The 21413-nt window shown below is 50.3% G+C and overlaps 1 protein-coding gene across 1 annotated transcript; it reads right to left on the reverse strand.

The window, feature by feature from the left end:
* Positions 1 to 7247: 7247 nt before the first annotated feature.
* Positions 7248 to 18235, reverse strand: TRAPPC3 (trafficking protein particle complex subunit 3). The gene is made up of 5 exons (XM_067725499.1): positions 18056 to 18235; positions 10091 to 10188; positions 9747 to 9846; positions 8481 to 8663; positions 7248 to 8013 (listed from the first exon to the last, which is right to left on the reverse strand). Exons 1-5 carry the CDS (start codon positions 18095 to 18097, stop codon positions 7894 to 7896), a joined length of 543 nt encoding a protein of 180 aa, XP_067581600.1. The 5' UTR covers positions 18098 to 18235; the 3' UTR covers positions 7248 to 7893.
* Between the last annotated feature and the right edge of the window lie 3178 nt (positions 18236 to 21413).

Raw genomic sequence — 21413 nt, forward strand, 5'->3', positions numbered from 1 at the left:
GTTTCTAGAAGGCCAGGGAGGCCCCCAGGGTCAAGATGTCTCAGTCCTTTGGGACTGGCAATTAGGGGCTGGTGGTTGGGGTGCAGGGCAGGGGCAGGGGCAGGGGGCAGGCTGCAGAGGCCAAAGAAGCAGCCCCAGGGGAGAAAGTGGAGGCAGCAAGTGCAGTAGGGGAGTTTGGAAGGGGTTTGGGGTGAGGGTGTGAGTGTGTGTGTGTGTGTGTGTGTGTGTGTGTGTCAGGTCTAAGTGGGAAAGACCCTCCACAGGCCCAGAAAAGGAGCAGGGAGGGCTCACGGCTGTCTGTCTTTGGGTCTGGGCCCACCTCCATGGCCCCTCACCCTCCTACCGCCTGCCCTTCGAAGGCCTCCCACTTTGCTGTCCCCCCGCCAAGGTACACACCAGCCCTGCCACTCCTCAATGGGGCCTCCCATCCTCACCCACCTCCGGAGTCTGGGCCCACTCCCACCCTAGCCCTCAGATCGGGGGGACTGCAACGGGTCTTTGGGTCTGGGCTCCTGGCCTGAGCCGCTCAGAGGGACAGCAGGGGAGCCAGGCTGGGGCACTGTCCGAGGAAGGGGAGGGGGCCTGGTTGGTGGGGTACCTAAGAGGACACTGGCTGGGGTGGAGAGCTGTGGTCCTCCCCCAGAGCTGGTGTGAAAACCAGGCCCTTGATGGGGATCAGATGGGGGTGAGCGTTCAGGGAGAGGGTGGGAGCAAAGCAGCAGGGACTCTGGAGTTAGGCTGCCTGGGTTCAAGTCCAAGAGCCACCACTCACCAGCTGTGTGTCTTGAGCAATTACCTAACCTCTGGAGCCTCGGTTTGCTCATCTGAAAAGCGCTCATAGGCCCGTTGTGAGGATTAAATCCATTAATCCACGTCGAGCTCTTAGCTCTGAGTGTGAGCTGTTCTTGGGGGGGAGCTCAGTGAAGCGGGCGCTGGTGAAGCAAGCAGGCAAGTGAGGGGGTGCACTGTGCCCAGGAAGGGGCTCCCATGGGCTCCGCGCACACAGTTGCTGCAACACATACTCAGTCCCCGACGTGATCCCACCCCTGATTCTCCTGACTCACCCTTTAAACTTTCCTGAGGCCCCCCTGCCTGGTTCTATGTGGCACACACATCCCCAGCCCCTCTCTTCTCCCCCTGCTGAATGCCCTGCAGGGAGGGAGGGCTCCAGCTCCTCCTTTCAACCGGCCCTAGGAGGCCAAGTCTGGCCCTGTCCTGTTGTCCTGTGGCCCCTGGTGTTCACTGGACCCCCAAGGTGAGCCTCAGCTACCCATCCCCCAACAGAGGCTGAAACAGTCTTGCCACGACCCTGCCACAGCTGCCTCCTCTTCTACCAGCTCTTTGCACAGCAAACCTCAAGACAGGAAATGAGTGTCTGGGTGCCAGAAGTTGCAGGCTTTCCAGCCAAAGCTCACCTTTAGGCTAAGCCAGGCCAGACTCCCAGCCCGGTTCCCCATCCCACCTGCCAGGGCTTCCATCCTTGGTCTGTCTCTGGTAGTGCCTAGATATCAGTGGGTCGGCCCTGTCTGTGGTTGCCTGCTGTGTGGCCTTGGACAAGTTGCTGCCCCTCTCTGGGCTTTATTTTCCTCAGCCACAAGAATCAGAAGCTGGCCGGAGAGGATTCAAGGCCTGAGCAGGGGTATGAAATGGGGTGGCTGGTTAAACTGAACCAGACGAGGCATGTAAGCTGCTTAGCACAGCCCCTGGCAGAGGCGATGCTGGCACCTGCCTGGTGGTTCAGAGCACAGGCTGAGGAGTCAAGTCGACCTGGGTTTGGATCGCAGTTCTGCCTCTCTGTGACTGTGGGCAAGTGACCTCATTTCTCCAGACCTCGAATTCTTCCTCTTTAAAAGGGAGATAATGATAGTCCCTAATGGCAACAGCTAACCCTTGCAGGGCTCTTACTCCACGCCAGGCACTATCGTGAGCACTTCTCATGGATTAGTTCATTTAATCCTCACACCAACCCTTTGAGATTGGTATGAGAATTGTCCCCACTTTGTAGATGGGAAAACTGAGGCACAGATGGGTTAACTGACTCACCCACGGTCACACAGCTAGGAAGTGGATGAGCTGGGAATCGACTCCAAGCAGGCTGGCTCCCCAGTCTTCCCCTTTCCCACCATGCTATAGAGCCTCTTAGAAACAGTGACTATAAAGGGTTTAATACAAGTCTGGCACATAGTAAGGACTCAGTAAATGTTAGCAATTATTATTACTGTTACCATGATTCTCCCATTCCTTCTAAATTTCTCTCTTGATCTGTCAATGAGAAAACTCTGGGCTCCAACCACCCTAGGCTGGAGACTGGGGAGGTCCTGGCTGGAACCTTCCTCTTGCCACCTCTTCCATCTGTCTGGCAAGCTGATGGGAGAGAGGGATGTTTGCACAGATGTGTGCCTAGGGAGTGCAAATAGTCTGGGGAGGGGGCGTGGTGTTGGTGAACTGCTGCTCCACCAGGGCCTTGATGATTCTGCACACCCCCATGCCCACCCCTGACTTTCCATATCTGCTTGGGGACTATAGACTCTTGGTTCTATAATTCCTGGAAAGTCCTTCCCTCCGTCTAGCCCTCCTTCTTTCTTTTCAGTTGCCACAGGCCTCTCTTACAGAACTAGGGAAATGAAGACTCCTCCCGCAGGCCCCACCGTTCTCCTCACTTCTACCCCAGAGGATCTCTCAGCCCCATCCTCAAAAATCCCAGTAATGCTGTGGAAATTAAAGTTACCTTAAATATTCTAATCTTATAACAATTTTGCTTCAATCAATGTCTAAGTGTGACCACATGTTCCCAGACCACCCAGTGGCCTGCTTGGTGGTTTGCGGGCTGGGGTTGGGGGTGAGCTCCTAGAGGGATGGAGGGCAGAGGACTGCTTTCAGGCCTGGCCTGGCTCAGGAGGGGCTTCTTGGAGGAAAGGTCTGCAGGTCACTGAGTCCCTCCCTGGCCTGCTCACACTGAGCAATCCTTCCCCTTCCTCACCTTCCCTCAGACAGCCTGGGAAGCACGGCAGGCCTAGGTGGAGCCTGCTTAGACTCCCTCCCGAACAGCTGGGCTGGGGGAGGGCTGGGGGCTGGTGATGCTCAAAGGCAAGGGGAGGCCGGGGCTGGCTTCATGGGCCTGTAGCTCGGAAGGGCTTAGTTTTATGCTCTCGTGGGTCAGCTTGAAATTCATAATAATTTTCGAATCAGGGGCTCTGCATTTTCATTTTGCACTGAGCCCGATAAAATATGTAGCTGGGGGAATTCCCTGGTGGCACAGTGAATAAGACTCCATGCTCCCAATCCAGGGGGCCTAGGTTCGATCCCTGGTCAGGGAACTAGATCCCACGTGCATGCCGCAACTAAGAGTTCGTATGCCACAACTAAGGAGCCCTGGAGCCACAACTAAGGAGCCCGCCTTTCGCAACTAAGATCTGGTGCAACCAAATAAATAAATAAATACATATTAAAAAAAATATATGTAGCTGGTCCCAGTGGAAGCCCACACTGCTCACTCAACCCTCTCTCTATGGGCGCTCCTCACTCCATTCTTACACTCAGCCAATAGTGAATAAAAATTTATTGAGCACCTGCTTTATGCTGAAAGTAGTGCTAGACGCTTGGGGATATAGCAATGAACAATAGAGGCACGACCCTGATTTCGCAAAATTTCCATCTGCACACACTCAGACACTGACATATCCACGCACAGCAATTTTGCAAGACAATTCCCCTAATGTTCATCGTAATTGCCAGTTCATCGTAACTGCCAGTTAGGGAACACTCAGCCTATGACAGGAAATATACATGCTTCATTTTGTTTTATCCTCAAAACAGTCAGCAAAGTAGGCATTATTATCCCCATTTTCCAGATGAAAAAACTGAGGCTCAGAGTTCAAATTCTTTGTCCAGAGTCACGTAACTAATAAGTTATGTGCAGAGCTGGGACTTGCCCTTGACTCTTACTTTCAACCTCTCCTCTCCTCCCCACCACCACACATGGCTTCAGCTGCTTCCCCATAGATAGAAGCATCTCCATGTCCCCAGCCCCCAGCTCAGGGCTACATTTCCATTAACTGAAAGAATTCACATACAGACACACTCCCCAAGGAATACAAGGAAACAGTCACCCACTGAAATACACACACATACATATGCAATACAGAATGTACTGGATAAGAGCTTGGTGTCCAATACTGGACTATTTTGGTTCAAGTCCTAAGTCTATTGATACTATGCATTAGCTGCGTATCTCAGTTTTCTTATCTGCAAAATAGGAACAGTGATAGGGTTGTTGTGAGTGCTAAACGAGAAATCCAGGTGAAGTGCTTAGACTCGCACTGGAAAATAGTCACTCTGCAATAAAGATTAGCTGTTGCTATGAATAACATTTGTCCGCACTCACTCACACATGCCGTCACGCTCATCACACCATCTTCCCAGCCCTCCTCTAGCCTGGCTCAGTCCTTGATGCCCTCATGGCTGACAGTCCAGGCCCCCAGAGCCCGGAGGGTGGGTGGGTGAGGGTGCTGCCCCTTACCAGCTCTGGGTCCACCAGAGAATGCTTCCTGCCTCTAGCCAAGCAGGTTAGGTGAGCCAGACTGAGTTAGGAGGGTGCTGCCCTGTGCCTCGGCTCCCTCCATTATTCGTACTACACCCAAGCCCTCAACTCTACTGCAGCACCCTCCCCCCACCCCCTTCCCCACAGTAGAAACTTTCCTCTCCTGCCGCCAGAAGCGTAAATTGCCCCCAGGAATGCGCTGCATCCCACAGCTCCCCTGGCAGTGGCCAGCGGCCGTCCTGGGGTCAGGCCTGGCCCTACATCAAAGGCTGGGGATTGGTTAACAGCGAGGCTCCTCGCCTGCCGCCACCCTCCCCTCCCCTCCCACCGGCCCTCTGGCTTCCAGGGAACAGCACATGGTAGCACTTAAGCTCCGGGAGGGAGAACGGGAGGATGCTTTTCCTGCACCCACCACCCCCAGCCATTCACAATGAACTGCTTGTTAGGAGACTGTTTTAACTTTACTTAGCACAATTTCTGCTCCCGGGCCTCTCTTGCCACCTCCTTCTCAGACCTGGATGCCCAGTACAGACGTAGGGGCAGCCAATCCACCAGAGAAAGGTGTAACCTGAATATGGAAATGTCACTGGTGCGAGTCCGGGGCAGGAACAGGACTCTCTCACATCAGGGGAACAGGGCTGGTGCTCTGGTCTCGACTCAGGAAGTAAGTGGGGGTTGGTTAGGCGAGGCCTCAGAGCTAGCTCGTCCAACTCAGGAGGCCAGCATGAGAGTTTGGGGTGTGAATGGAAGCCAGTGATTTCTTAGCCAACGTGTTCTTTCCCGCGCCCTGGGTTCAGTAGGCAGGCCCTTAGCCAGGCAGCCATGTGAGCTTTGTTCTCAGGTCCCATGGTTGTGACTAAAGAAAAGGGGCACTTTCAGGCTCTGACCAGCCTCCGAGATTTACTCCATCAGGTGCATCTTCTGGCAAACGCTGAAAACCAGGGATCCAATAGTAACTCTCTGGGACAGTACAGTGGGGGTCTGGAGGCCCCTGGTGGCCAAAGGCTGCAGAGCAAGGTCTTTCCTTATTGCTCTGCCCAAGCAGCGCCAAGTCCAAAGGCCACCAGCATGGACTACTCCAGCCACCCAGGCTCTTTGGGAAACCCCCGCCCCCCCCCGCCCCCCCCGGCTAATCAGGTCCTCCCATACAACCAGGCAAACCTGCCCCATCCTGCTGGCTGTGCCAGTACATCATGAATGGGGAATGGCCTAGCCTGGGGGTTGCGGGGTGTGGTGTCCCAGCCTCAGTCATAGTAAAGCAAAGGGATACGTAATCTACAGCTAATTAACTTCAGGGGTGGGGGACCAGCTGTTGGGTAGCTGGGCCTTGTATGTTTGGCTTATCTGGGGAGAGGATGCGGTGATGTTCCCAATAGCTCACAGCCCTCAGCCCTTTCCCTTCCCTTAGCCCCTGGGTGCACATCACACAATTGTGGGGTTGTAACCGCGAGAACTCACCAAGGGGGCTTTGTTTCCACAGCTTGCCGACCCTGTAACGTTGCCCAAGTTAAATTCTGGGAAAGGAAATATCCAAAACCTCACGCCATACAAACAGCTGCTGGGAAGTTGGTTGTGGTCTGGGAGGAGAGGAAGGGCAAGGGCCCCCCTAGAGAAGGAAAGGGTGGTGCAGCTCACTTTTCTTGGCAGGGTCCAGGCACCACTCAAACGTTTTCCACATCTGGGGCCCAGCCTTCATTCCCTTAATCTCTCCTTCATTCACTCAAACTCTGGTGTGACTGGATCCAGCATTGATGGGCGCTGAGGATACAGTTGACCAAAATGGGGTGCATGCCCTGGGGCCCCCAATTGTACTTGGAGGGGGAGGTAAAGAGGCTCAGAGAAGGATGGGATCCCTATACTCGGGGACACAAAAGTGATCTTTCCTCTCCTCAGCGGCTTAACCCAGCTGGAGGAGGCAGGCCGTGTGCTCTGGTGCCCCAGGACCCTTGTCCTAACCTTTATGACCAAGACACACTTCAAGCACAATGCTCCCCTCATCTCAGGCCTGCCTACTAACCTCAGGGCATGCCTGGGGCTCTGTTTCACCCCAACAGCCTGAGACCTCAAGGCCCTAGGCCATCCCCAAGAACAGTGCTACCAAATATGGCCTGACGACCTCTGATCGCTCCCTTCAAAAGCCATCCTAAGCTCTGTGACACTGAGAGGGGGCCGCAGGCCTGCTCCCCCACCCTCCCACCGTGTGAGCCAGGCATCGCGGTTAAGAACACGGGCTTTGGAGTCTGGCTGGGGCTTTGAACCCTAGCTTTTCCACTTACTAGCTGTATGACCTTGGGCAACTTGGGCCCTCCTCCTAAAAATGGAATTATTGTGAATTAGATGATACGTACAAAGTGCTCGGTACAGTGATGACACATGGTAAGCACTCAATAAATGGCACCCCAATACCAAGGTTTACATGGTCTTTCTAGCCAAATCCTCCAACTTGGTGGCCAAGGGCCCAGGATAGTCCATTTTAGGCACGTCTGGGATAATGGTCTGCTTCTAGATTTTGCTACAGACAGTAGACTCAAAAATGACTCTGAAGGGGCCTCATTTGCTCCCAGGTTTCCCAGACTCTCTGGTCCATGGGAAGAAGCCATTCCTAGACCAGATGAAGTCAAGATAGGGCACAGGAACTTTTAGCAGGTCTCCTCACCCCACTGTAACAAAATTCCCAGGGCTGAGCAGAGAAAAAACATGACATGACTGGGATTTCACTCAAGAATGTGTCTTTATTGAAGAACTTGTAAGAAAAAGAGATGGACCCTCTGTAAAAAGAGGAGATCTTGCCTCCAAACAGCAGGAAGGAAAGAGAGGCCTGGGTGGCCTCCCAGAAGTCAACGTTTCTGGCATGACTGGTTCCCCTTTCCTGGCAAGCACTACAGTGTGTCACACTACAGCTAGCAAATCCGACCCACCCCTCCCAGCTTCTCCTCCCCTGTCCCAGTGAATCCTGGATTCCCTACAGCCATTCACCAATGACTTTCTGAAGACCCAGGGACAAATGTGCTAGGCTTGCCTCTTAATGGGGTCAAAGTGGTCCTACTTTGGAAAATTCAAACAGGAATGTAAACTGGTTTGAGCTCTTTCCAGTCCAACCAAGGATGACTACATCCAGCCCCTCTGAAGGGAAAGGGAGCAAAGAATTTCCCTCCTGAATGTGCACACTTGTAGGGTAAATGGACTATATCACAGTCTGTTCTTTATTAACATGGAGAAGGGAAACAAAGTTAGAAGAATATATAACATCCGTGTTAAACAGTCACTGAGTTAATTCTAGAGGGCAGAGGGAGCACTGAGGCTTCCTGACTCCAACAAGGCTCCTGCCAGCTACGCTGAAGTCCTGGGGACGGTCATTCCTCTCCAGCTGGGAGGTTGTCCTCAATCCGCCTGATGAACCTCATCCGGATTTCTGTCACACCGTCTCCTTTCAGGGTGTCCTGGACAAATTTGGCCTCCACAGCCATCTGGACCTGAGGGACAGTGCAAAAATGAAGGGGCGGCTGCCTAGCCACAGCCTCTGGGAAACCACCAGGGATGGGGCTATAACTGACTCATCCACAGTAGCCTAAACAAGGAGGCTGGTTTCCACATGGACAAGATTGCCAGTTCCTGTGCAGAAGGCAGTGGTCCCCACCCAATAAGGGAGACTTAGCAAAGAACACTCGCAAATCAAACTGTCACCAAATAAGCCAATCTGGGAACAGATGTTCCTGGGCTCTGAGGGCTGAGCGCACCACCTCCCAGCCTAGCAGGGAGCATCAACACCATGTGGAGATTTCCAACTTGGATCCTACACTTGGCAGCATCACCACCTCAGGCAGCGAAGCACTGGGGTGAGCTAAAAGCCCTTCTTTTCACTCTCCCATTCATTCGTTCAAACATTTATTAAGACCTTACTACATTTCAGGTGTCTCAGAAGGTAAAGAGCTGCACTCACCATCTCCAAGGCTCCTCGCAACACCCCACACAAGAGATTGGAATAAATAAGGGACGAGTGGTTATCAGGAAGTTCCACAAAGTCCACCAAGGGATTATTTTCCAAAATGAGGGAGAATTCGTCACCAGCTGGGCTCCAATTGGTGATGCTTGGAGTGATGCCCAAGTACATCTTGAACGCCACCTGTCAAAAAACACACAATGGCACTATGAGGAAGAGTAGTAGGGGCTGTGCGACAGGGAAGGTGATGTGATGGGACCAGCAAGGGGAACTAAATGGTTCAGGAAAAAAATTGTGGCTTCTGCAAGACACTGAAGCTTCAGGTATTCAAGGCAAAAAGGAAAAGCAACTGTGCACAATTCCACACCCTTCTCCTTCAAGGCATCATACAATTAGGTGACAACTTGCTGATTACCTGCACTTCTTAGTGGAAAGGAGCACTGATCTTCTGACAGGGGTGGCTGCCCTGAACCAGCATCTAACCACAGAGTGGTCCCAACACACTTTCCTGTCCTCTCTCTCTGCTATCTGAACCCTTCTTCTAACACCACAAAGCTATAGGTGTTGTATCATTTATTATTAACCCTATAATATGTAACACTAATATTATTAATAGCAAACACTTTCTATATACATGCTGCAGTAAGGGCATTCATTTTACCTGAACGCTCATGTTCATTTTTTCATTTACTCCTTACAGAAGCCCTATGACGTAGCTCTTATTTTCTTCATTTTAAAGACGAGGTAACTGGTAATTAAAGAAGTTAAAAATAACTTACCTAAGAACTACTAAGTATTGGAGCCAGAATTTGAAGCCAGGTTTGTCTGTATTCTTTATTTTTTTTCCCCTAAGATTTTTTTTTTTTTTTGGATGTGGACCATACTTCCCTGGCAGTCCAGTGGTTAAGACTTCACCTTCCAACGAAGGGGGTACAGGTTTGATCCCTGGTCGGGGAGCTAAGATCCCACATGCCTCACGGCCAGGTCTGTCTATATTCTTAACCCCCATGCTACTCTGCTATATCTGCACAGTTGAAAAGATCTGGCTTTGATTTTAGTGGGTCTTTAATCCACAAGGATGATCCCAACCATTCTTCCCTTTCTCATAATCTGTGTTATTCCTAAACCACCAGGAAGGCTTCTTTGGTCCAAACAGCTGCCTAGCTATTCTTCTGGAATAATAAGGGCCTTTCTAAGGGAGCGAGTGGTAAGCAGTGCCTTCCAATGACAATCCTTCGGTACGGCCAGGTGGCCCAGGATAATGACCTTGGCAATGACATCTGCAGTTTCCCGGAAGTCATGGCACCTCCCGACATTTGACCGTGCCAAGAAATCTTCAATCAGTCGGACTCCAATGTTATAGCCCCTGGGAAAGAAATGAGAGAACAGACTATATTATGCGGTCTGAATGTCTTATGTCTGAACATAAGGCTGTTGGTGGTAAAGGGAAAACTAGGACAATCCCAAAACACCCCAATAAATAAGCAGTGGAAACTGTACCCAAAGTGTTGGTAACGAGAGTGAACCCTGTTCTGGGCCCTAAGGGACCACGTAGATTTGGTGCACTCAGGAGTCCCGTTACTGACTCTCCCACAGAGGAGCTCACTCACATTTTGTCCAGCTGTTTATTCACATCTTCATCATTTTCATAGTCCTTGCACAGCTGGGTGACTAGAGCCCCATAGGTCAGGGTGAAGAGCTCAGAGCTCTAAAAGAGATTCAAAAGGCAGTCAGGACCAAGCCACACAGAAAAGCAAGTTTGGTGAGAGTCTGGATGGGCCTCAATGCAACTGTCAGAATTCAAAGGAAGGTTACTCGTGTCTGGTGGGAAAGACCATCACCCCCTGTGGAGTAGCCAAAGAATTTAGCTCCCTAGGGTCAACGTGTCAGGGCTGAAACTAGACCCACTAAAAAACAGGCTGTGAAAGGCACCTCACGCACTGAGCAGTCACCCTTCCAACACACCAAGGTGGACTTCTGCTGACCCAGGGTCCCACCACAGCTGCCAAGCCTAACTGCACTCCCAAGGCCCCATCCAGGAGCAGCAGAGGTCCCAGGGGGAAGGAAGGAAGCACCAGATGAAGTCCACTGCACTAATGATAACCCTCTCAGTCACCAACATGGGAAAAAATAATGTTTCTCTTGACACATAGCTAAAGTGTTTGCAGGAAAGGGATAACTCTGAAAGGAACACAATCTTTTGTGTACCTGGAACACAATACTGACCTGGACTGGTTTCTATTACAACCACAGTTGAAAGCACAGAAACTCCCAGATAAAGAATCCTGTCACCTACTTACCAAAAAACAGAGAGATGTGGAAGGTGAAAGGAACAGCAAATACCAAGACTACAGAATAAAAGCAGCAGGTTGGGGGAAAGGTATTATCGGAGTTAAAGTGAGAAACGTGTTAGCAGCACATTTGGATCAATGTACTCATACAGAAACATGGCTGAAAAATCAAGATGGCTACCCAACCAGTCCTTTCTTTCTTTTTTTTTTTTTTTGTGGTACTGGTACGCGGGCCTCTCACTGTTGTGGCCTCTCCCGTTGTGGAGCACAGGCTCCGGAAGCGCAGGCTCAGTGGCCATGGCTCACAGGCTCAGCCGCTCCGTGGCGTGTGGGATCTTCCCGGACCGGGGCACGAACCCGTGTCCCCTGCATCGGCAGGCGGACTCTCAACCACTGCGCCACCAGGGAAGCCCCAACCAGTCCTTTCTGAATGGAGGCTTGTCAGACTTGGAGCAGAGCACCTCTCCGTCTGCAAGTCTTCGGGGGAAGAAAGTACAACTAACATTAAGGCTCAGGCTCTCACGGCCCAATGCTCCTCACCTCATCCCCATGGCCTGGTGAGGAGGTCACTGCAAGAATAATAATGTAAGGGACTTCCCTGGTGGCACAGTGGTTAAGAATCCGCTTGCCAATGCAGGGGTCACAGGTTTGAGCCTGGTCTGGGGAAGATCCCACATGCCGCGGAGCAACTAAGCCCATACACCGTAACTACTGAGCCTGTGCTCTAGAGCCCACAAGCCACAACTACTGAACCCACGTGCCACAACTACTGAAGCCTGTGCACCTAGAGCCTGTGCTCCACAACAAGAGAAGCCACTGCAATGAGAAGCCCATGCGCCACAATGAAGAGTAGCCCCCGCTCGCCACAACTAGAGAAAGCCCGCGTGCAGCAATGAAGACCCAACGCAGCCAAAAATAAATAAAATTTTTTAAAAAAGAATAATAATGTGAATGCCTTTTGCTTACATACATTCTATTTTTCATTATCTCATTTTTCACCCCACAATAACTCTGTAAAGCAGAAAGAGCAGAAACTAATCTCATTTTAGAGATGAGGAAACTCAGCCTCAGAATGGTTCAGTAATTTGACCAAGGACAGATAATTATTATTTTTATTTTTTAAATATTTATTTATTTATTTTTGGCTGCGTCACGTGGGATGTTTCATTGCGGCAGACAGGCTTCTCTCTACTTGTGGCGCTCAGGCTCAGTAGTTGCAGCATGTGGGCTTAGCTGTCCCACAGCATGTAGGATCGTAGTTCCCCAACCAGGGATTGAACCCACGTCCCCTGCATTGGAAGGCGGATTCTTAACCACTGGGAAGGCGGATTCAGACCACCAGGGAAGTCCCCAAGAAACAGCTAACTATTGACAAAAGTAACTTGGGGGGATGAAAACCAGGAGTTTCTAAGCCAAAGTTCATTCTGTCCACTGTTCCCCACAACTGCAATATTAATAACCTTCCCTAAAAAACAAACAAATAAAAGGTACTGTACCAGGAAGTCAAAGAGAATCAGTTTCAGAATAAGTAAGCTCTTTGAATTCAACTAAAACAGATCAGGATGTCTCCAAGAGACCATATACCAAATATGGCAATTAAAGGGAAGCTATGAAGGAGGAGAATAATTTTTAGTAAAGTTAAGGGTTTGGCACTAGAATGGCTTAGGCATGAATGGATGGAGACAATCCAGCAGTAACCAGTCCACAGAGTTGGCACCACGGCATTAAATCAGGAGATCTTTTCTTCCATTATTAATGAGTCCTTGGACGGAGACTCCAAGAGCCTCAGCCCACCATGATGCCGAGTAACATGCATATCACGATGTTACCAAGCATTTTATACAGCAGCAGCCCCCAGGTTACCAATAAGAAAAATCAAGGTCCTAAACAGATCTGTCGGTGGTCACAGAATCAATATGCCTGGGATCTGGGAATAGGGTCCCTGATGCAGGTTCTCCACACCCTCTCTTAATTTGTAAGTCTTATCTCCATCTTCAGTTATGAACCAAGCATATTTGGAATAGTGCATGACATAAATACACAACTTAAAGGTCTTCAGACTTTAAAAATAGGAATGAGCTGTGGTATAGAAAAAATCATTCATTCAAAGTTTACTATGTACCAGGAACTACCTAACAGGAGGGAAAGAGGTAATAAACTGAATAAATAAAATAAATGGTTTGCCAGATGGTGAAAAGTGCTATGGAGGAAAATAAGCACAAAAGGAGATTTATGTTTACCTGTATGTATGTGTGTGGGGGGGTTCAGTTTTAGATAGGGTAGTCAGAGAAGGCCTCATTAAGATGATATTTGTGCAAAGAACTGAAGGTAGTAAGGGTATCTGGGTGAAAAAATTTGAGGCAGTAAGTGTAAGGCCCTGAGGTGGGAGTATGTCTGACATGAGTGAGAAACAGCTAGGAGACCAGTGTGATTAGATAGCAGTAAACACAAGAAAGAACAGAAGAGGAAGTCAGAAAACTAACAAGTGGTTGCAGAGTCTGAAGACCCTTATAACTTAAGGTTCCATGGGACCTTAAAGGTCAACCAATTCAATCAGTCCCATTTCTTCACTGAACATAAGCACATTCTTCCAACAGAAACATGAATCTCTTCTGCAAAACTTCTACTTTCAGACTGCTTTAATTATGTTTAATAATAATGATCACTTACATTTATAAAACTTTCAGAGTGTCTTCACAGATACTTATTGAGCTTTATAACAACCATGAGAGGTTAGCAAAACAAACATTATTTATCCCCATTTTACAGGAGATAGGTTAAGTAACTGAGACTCAGTCTTCTTAGAGTTGAGCACCGTCCTGTAAGTTATTATGTCCAAAAAAAAAAAGGTATGTCATCCTAAGCCACTGCTTAATCTCCCTGAACATCAGCTTTTCCCATCTGCACAACGGCGATAGTATTATCTGCCCTTCAGGGTTATCAATGAGATAATATGTGTGGAGTACCTGCTGCACAGCACCTACTCAAGAAATAGATACTGTGGGACTTCCCTGACTTCCCTGGAGTGGTTAAGACTCCGCGCTTCCAAGGCAGGGGGCACGGGTTCGATCCCACATACTGCTCGCCAAAAAAATAAATAAAAGTAGATATTGTTATTTTTGGCCTTAAACTGGTTCTCTGTGGTGTGGTGCCACAAAGCACCCTGAACTAGGTTCAAAGAGGGAGATTCTGAATCGCTATAAAGAACTTTAAAACAATTAGTAAGGCATATAGAAGGATGCTCGGTTTATAGTCAGAAGACCTGGTTCTGAGTATGGACTTGTCACTAGTTGTGAGACTTTACCTAAGTCACTTCACTTTGCTAAACTTCAATCTTCTCCAACAAAAACAGTAACAGTGAAATATGTCATACCAATCACAGGGTTGGAAGGAGGGTCTAATGAGATCCTGGACTTAAGGATGCTTTGCAGACCAAGAAACCACAAGAGTGGTTTCACACTAGCAAAGCCAAGTGCTTCAAGCACAACCTGAGCAGAGTAGGTAAGCCAAGCCCTACACTCAGGTAAGCTACCGCACGGTTTTCAGGCAGCTTGCAGTCAGCGCCCCAAACAAAACATCAAAACTCCTTAAGGGGCTGATCTTTTGAGCTAATGCTCCAAGATACTTATTAACAGTCATACTTACTATTTTTGTCAACACAAATAATCCAGTGTGACTGCTCCCCAGCAGCTGGGGAAGGAAGGTCAGTAACAGGACTCAGTCCATCCCTCTTTTGTCACTCTCCAGCCTCCTGTCATGGAGATTCTGAATGCTGCTACTCAAGTAGTAACTCACCTGAGCTCTGGAGATTAGAGCCACAACACAAAAGAAGGGCAGGCCTAAACACACAAAGGTTAATATCTTTACTAATAAGGACGCTTGTATGGTGACCATTTTGCAGTGTACAGTAATATCGAGTCACTATGTTGTGCACATGGAACTAACATAGTGTTGTAGATAAACTATACTTCAATTAAAACAAAAAGGATGCTGCGAATTCCCTGGCGGTCCAGTGGTTAGGACTCTGTGCTTGCACTGCAGGGGGCACAGGTTCGGCCCCTGGTTGGAGAACCAGGATCCGACAAGCACGGCAGAAAAGAGAAAAGGCTTGCTAGCTGACATTTACTGAGTGTCAACTGTGTTCTCAGGTGCTCTATCACACTGGTAGCTTTACATGCGATACCTCAGTTCATCCTCAGAACAACCTTATTATACTATTATTACCTTTTTAGTGGGCGTTTCCTAGTGGCCTAACAGTTGGGATTCCAGGCTTTCACTGCCATGGCCCAGGTTCAATCCCTGGTCAGGGAACTGAGATCCCGCAAGCTGCTTGGTGTGGCCGAAAATAAATAAATAAAGATGGTGAAACTGATGCTTAAAACAATGAAGAGGGCTTCACTGGTGGCACAGTGGTTGAGAGTCCGCCTGCCGAGGCAGGGGACACGGGTTCGTGCCCCGGTCCGGGAGGATCCCACATGCCGCGGAGCAGCTGGGCCCGTGAGCCATGGCCACTGAGCCTGCGCGTCCAGAGCCTGTGCTCCACAATGGGAGAGGCCACAACAGTGAGAGGCCCGCGTACCGCAAAAAAAACAAAACAATGAAGACACTTGGTCAAGGCCACGTAAGTAAGCAGTGAAGCCAGGACTCAAGCCCAGGCAGTACCATACTTCTGTGTTGTGTATTTTTCCACCTCTCTCATAGAGTATGTGCTTCTCAAGGTTAGGGACTAGGACTTCATCTCTGCATTTCCCACAATGCTTTGCACAGAGCTGGGACTCAGGAAAAGTTTGCTAGACAAATGGGCTGTTTCTGTTTACACAGACAAAAAGCAGAGATCTAATTACTTGGGCATATTAACAATTTAAGTTTTGGAAGGCTTACCTGGGAACGCAGCACTTAGCAGAAGGTTGGGCTGATTGGGAAGTGGGCTGCTAGAGGGGGAGACTCCAAAGGCAGAGAGGAAAGGGGAGCATGTCAGAACCAGGTGGCTACAAAGAGGATCATGTGACACGCCTCGAGTGGGTACCAATAGGAATTGAATGACAGGATGCACCAAACCTTCACGTCATTCATTCAATATAGATTGCCTAGTGCCAAGCATCATTCTAGGTGCTGGGACTGGAGCAGTGAACAAACCAACCCCTGCCCTCATGGAGTTTACATTCTCATGGGGGAGACTGAAAATAAACAAGTAAGTATAGAATCTACAATGAAATATTTTAAATGAAATAGACAGTGCTTGAAGAGAAACAGAGTAGAGTAAGAGGATAGAGAACTAGTCAGGTGGTCAGGAAAGCCCTCTTTGAGAAGAAGATATCTGAGTAACTGAATGAGGTGAGGAGTAGCTAGCTAGTCTCTGGGGAAAGAAGTTCGAAGCAGAGACTACATCAGTAGCAAAAGCTTTGAGGCCTGAATGCACTGCTGCCCCTCCCTAATTCCCTCACTTCACCAAAACTGAGTGAATACTGAGGGCTGGGGGGGGAGGGGTGTGTGTGGAGATTGAAGGTTCCTGCTAAAATGGTATTAAAAGTTTCAATATTGGGGCTTCCCTGGTGGCGCAGTGGTTAAGAATCCACCTGCCAATGCAGGGGACACGGGTTCGAGCCCTGGCCCGGGAAGATCCCACATGCCGCGGAGCAACTAAGCCCGTGTGCCACAACTACTGACCCCGCATGCTACAACTACTGAAGCTCGTGCTCTTAGAGCCCGTGCTCCACAGCAAGAGAGGCCACTGCAATGAGAGGCCCGTGCACCACAATGAAGAGTAGCCCCTGCTCGACACAACCAGAGAGAGCCAGTACACAGCAACGAAGACCCAATGCAGCCAAAAATAAAAATTAAATAAAATTAAAAAAAAAAAGTTTCAATATTGGTTTCAGGTTTTAAAAAAAGGGTACAAAATAGAGCTAGATATGAAAACTAAACAGGAAGACTTCTCATATCCATTCATGTCATAGGAAAAGGAGGGGAAAGCAAACATTTACCATGCCCCATGCATTTTACACTACCTCACTTAATCCTAGGGAGGTATTATTGTCCCCATTTCATAGATAAGGAAATTGAGGACCAATGAGAATTCCAACCGATATCCATGCTTTTTCCCCTACATGACATTGTTGCCTAGCAAAATATTCTCTCCTTTTTCTTTTTAACTCAGTATTTCCTCCAAAACAGGAATTCACAGAGTATCTTCGCAGGCCCACAAATCCTCCCCAAATGTAAGTAAATGTCTCTGTATATGTTTGTCTATTTACTATTTCTGCGAGAAGATCCACAGCTCTCATCAACTTCTCAAAAGGGATCTGAGAGAAAAAGTACAGTACTACTCTGGAGTAATAGGGTCTCCTGCTGCCCATTTTTGGTGGCTGTTCCTGGTATAAGATGCAAAGGTGTGAGGGAAGTTTAGTCATCCCTTCTAGAGCTGAGTGTCAACAAAAGGTCCCTGGTCTGCCCTGCATGCAACCTTCAATAACTCAGTCTGTAAACTGGAAAACAACGACAAACGGGCAATTCTGGAGGAAATAAGAATATGCCAAAGAAAAGGAACACCTGTCAAGAAGTCCCCTCAGTTTGGATAAAAACATCAACCACGTTACTTTCCAGGCCCAGCCCCCATCTGCAGCCAAACTTCATAGGACTAGATGGTGTCCCACTATTCCCAGGAGAAGGAGGGAGCCTGCCCGCCATTCGCCAGAGGAAGAGCACTTACTCCCTACTCTGGCTCACCCCTTACACTTGCTTTCTGGCAAAACCAGTAGCTGAGTGTGAGAGACATTATGGTCTAGTAGTCTGAAGCATTAGCTTTGGGGTCAGAGAGACATGGGTTCATCAGATCCTAACTCTTCCTAGCTGTAAATCTGGGCCAGTATGCAACCTCTTTGAGCTTTAAAATGGCGATAACATTATCCACCTGAGAGTTATTTTGCGGATTAAATGATAACGGACGTAAAATGCCAGGCCCAGTACCTAACACACAGTAAGAGAGCAACAGTGGGAGTTACTGTTATTGCCGCCGTCGTTGTTGGTCTTGCACCCAACTGCACTCGGGGGAGGGGTCTCCGAGCTACTCCAGGGGCCCTCCAACCTGCCTCACACCCGGGACCACCCCGGAGCGATTCTCCGCTCTCGACCCACCAAGGAGCCTCCTCCTTCCTTCCAGCGGAACCACCCCCTCCCAGCGCTAGCAGAAGGAGCTTTCCCAGTTGCGACTCGCGCCCCGCGCCGGGCCCCTTCCCCAGAACACCTCCATTCCGCCCCGCCCGCCGAGTCACACGCTCCGGTTACCATTTTCTTGCTCTCGGTGCCACGGTTCGCCTGCCTCGACATGGTGCTGGCCGCCCTACCCCACCACAACACAGACCCACTCGGTGACCCCTTCTAACACCGCTGGACCCAGTTAGCGGCCCCACGGCATTCGGGATTGACCGGCACCGACTCACCGCGCCTGCGCGGCCTGCCGCGGGGCACCACGGGACTCGTGGTCCGGCCAACGAGGGTAATTCCCGCCCAGGAAACGTCGGACTACAACACCCAACAGCTCCACTGGCAGCACCTTAATGTAGCAGGACTACAACTCCCAGAGTGCTCCGCGCACAGCGGACTCTTGGAGCCTGGTTTCCCCATGGGCTGCGTTATGGCCGCTGGGTGGCGTCCGCGGCTTGCTGTAATCCTGTATCATCCACAAACTTCCCTTTCCTCCCCACCACCCCAACCCCTCCACTCCCCCATCTCCACTCAGTGATGTCCGCAAATTCCTCTCTCGCCGGGGATGGTCTTGGAAAGTCCCTCTTTCAAACTAGCTTCTTGCGCTGTTGCTTTAATTCAGAGCCAGAACCTCCCAGGATGTCCCAGAAAACTGGCCATGGCTCATACACAGATCTGGCTGCTTCTTTACAAAAATATTCAATGACCACCTACTATGTGCCAAGCATTTCATCAGTGGCTTTCTCTTCAAACTGTCATCTGCCTCTAAACCCCAAACGCAGCCAGCACCTGCATCCTACCACTGTGGCCTCCTGATGAAATATCCAGGCTGATAAAGTTCAGGTCACTTTCTCCCTCTCCCTCCCCTAGAACAAGTACACAGCCTGGTTCCCAGAAAAGAAAGATCACCGGTGTTTGTAGCAGTCAGTCTTGGATTTCAATCCCAGCTTTGCCATTTTAGGCAAATTGTTGGATCTCTCCCAGTTGTTGTGAAGATTGGTGAGATATGTATGCAGGCACTTGGCACAAAGTAAATGTGCATTCCCTTTCTTCCAGCCACTCTCTAAAAACTCAGCCCAGCAAACAGGCCCCACAAATACCAGGGGAATGTGCTGGCCGCACCCTCACCCATCACCAAGGGGAAGTCCTACAGTCAGTCCCTGGCTATAGCTCTTTGGTTGCAGCCCCAGCCATCCCTCCCTGGCTGGTCAATGCTGAGGGGGCTTGGCTGGGAGTCCCTGAGCACCCTCTCCTCACTTAGGAGAGCCTGACTCTGCGGCAGCTCCATTCTAGCCCCTAGCCTTCACCATGACAACCAGCTTGCCCAGACGTGAGCCATCCTGGCTATCCTGGCTGGGGGAGTGGGGGGGTTGGGCAGCAGGCTGCTCAGTCTGAAAGCCAGCACCCAAGATTCCCCCAGTCTGTCCCTCCCATGCAGGATCAATCATTATTATACTCTTCTCCCTGTGGCACAGACATTCTGGGGCCTTCCTAGAGGCAGTGACCTTTGACTCTCCCTCCTGTGTCAGTGCCTTGGCTGAGGGTTCTGGGAAGGAAGACGAGGGTCGGCTGGGGGTGAGGATGAGGAAGCAGGGGTGGGCTAGCCCTTGGAGGCCAGCAAAGCTAGAGAAGAACCTCCTGCATTCCCAGGAGAAAGGACAGCTGAGGTGAAAGCTGCAGTTGGCTGGCCTGTCTGTTGGTCTGGGCTCCTCCCTGCCGGCTGCCCTTGGCTGCCCACAGAAACCTGAGTCACAGTCACAGCCAGCGCTCCACCCCACCCAGCCTACTGTCAGGCAGGGTGGGTCTGGAGAGACTGAAGGCGGAGCCTCTCCCCGCCCATCTTATAACCTCTGAGATTCTTCCTCTCTCTGCCTGTGATTCCTCCTTTTGGAATTCCTCTTTCTCTTTGGGACTCCTCCTTGGAAAGTCACCAGTACTGAATTGAGGGTGGGGGTGGAGTCCACCTCAGGCTAACCTAGAGGGTCTCCTCCTGGCTCCTTAGCGACTTCTTCAAGGGCTCTCATTCCCAGCTCCCGATCCCTCTCCGTCACCCCTGGGGCCAGGACATTTAAGAACACCAGGCACCCCCTCCCCACCCTCATCTCCTTCTCCCAGGAAAAGAATGCAGCAGGGACAGCTTCCCATCCCTAGCAGGGACTCTAGCCGCCCCTTCTCAAGAACCCAAAAGATTGAACCTCTTTAGTCCTGGATCTGAGCTCCTCCCCCTCCAATCCCTCTCTGTTACTTCCTCTCTGCAAGAGCTGAAGGGAGGGAGGCCTTTTTGCAGCTGGTGTCAACTTTGTCCTTGAGGACATTCCCCACCCCCAACCCCAGAGGGTGGGCCCTGAAGGATACAGCTTCCCAGCAGAGTGGTCTGTGTTAGAGACCCCTTCTTGCTGCAGCGCCTTGGGTGTAGGGTGGGAGTCAGAATCTGATATCTGTTCTCTCAAGCCGCCCCCACCATGAGGCCCCTCCTACTTCCTACTTGTGTGGGAGTGGAGACAGCCTCCAGGGCTTTGGTCAAATCTCCCAGTGATTTCCTTCACCTCTCCATCAGGTTCATCTTGGATCCTGCCCCACCAAACCTAGGAGGTTGTAAATGCTCGTGCTCCTGCTCTCCCCCTAGGGGGATCAGGAAGAGAACGTGTATCTGATTTCCATCCAGTGTCCTGTCTCCTAGCCCCAGCCCAGCCTCATGGTGAAACTAACAGCTCATTCAAGCCTGTTTCCGTGGAGTGGGGAGAGGACTGCCCTGGGCCGTAGGGGAGGAACAAGGGAGGTCACAGAGTTCCCAGCCCCTCACTGAAGAGGGCAAGACATTCTCAGACCCCTGTGATGTTGCAAGTGCCCTGCTTGCTCCTTCTCTGCGATGTCTAATACGTGGAGGGCTACATGGAGCACTTTCACTCAGCCCCAAACTCACAGACACCCACTCTAAACCCCATCAGTTGCCAGGGCCTGGGATCCACCAAGGATCCTGGTCAATTAGCGGGCAAACGAAGAGGAGCCCAGTCCATATGCCTACTCCGACTGCATCAATCACAGGACATCGGTGCTCTCCTGGCTCCCCTCAGTCACCTTCCCAGGACTCGCTGTGCAGGAAGCCTCCTGGGGCTGGCCAGGAGAACTGCCCATCAAGTTGTCTAACTCCCAGATGTCCCCACCACCAGCATTTTGCGAGGAGGTAGGTGCAGGTGTCTCCACCCTCAGTCTAGGGAAGGGCTCCTCAATCTTGGCAGCATTGACATTTTGGGCTGGATGATTCTTTGTTCAGGAGGTGGTCTTGTGCGTTGCAAGATGTTAAACAACATTCCTGGTGTCTAAGTATTAGATGCCAGTAACATCCCTAGTTGTGACTACCACAGAAGCCTCTAAACATTGCCAAATATCCCCTGGGGAGCAAGATTGCCTCTGTTGAGAACCACCGAGTAGGCTAATA

Source organism: Pseudorca crassidens, chromosome 2, assembly GCF_039906515.1.
Source record: "Pseudorca crassidens isolate mPseCra1 chromosome 2, mPseCra1.hap1, whole genome shotgun sequence".
NCBI classification, from domain to species: domain Eukaryota; kingdom Metazoa; phylum Chordata; class Mammalia; order Artiodactyla; family Delphinidae; genus Pseudorca; species Pseudorca crassidens.

Bases quoted from the DNA above. Each gene is read 5' to 3' on its own strand.
- TRAPPC3 (XM_067725499.1), bottom strand. From the start codon at position 18,097: ATGTCGAGGCAGGCGAACCGTGGCACCGAGAGCAAGAAAATG. The intron at 10,189-18,055 runs GTAACCGGAGCG...AATCTCTTTTAG, and splicing joins GCACCGAGAGCAAGAAAATG to AGCTCTGAGCTCTTCACCCT. The intron at 8,664-9,746 runs GTCATTATCCTG...GTTTTTTGACAG, and splicing joins CTGCAGATGTCATTGCCAAG to GTGGCGTTCAAGATGTACTT.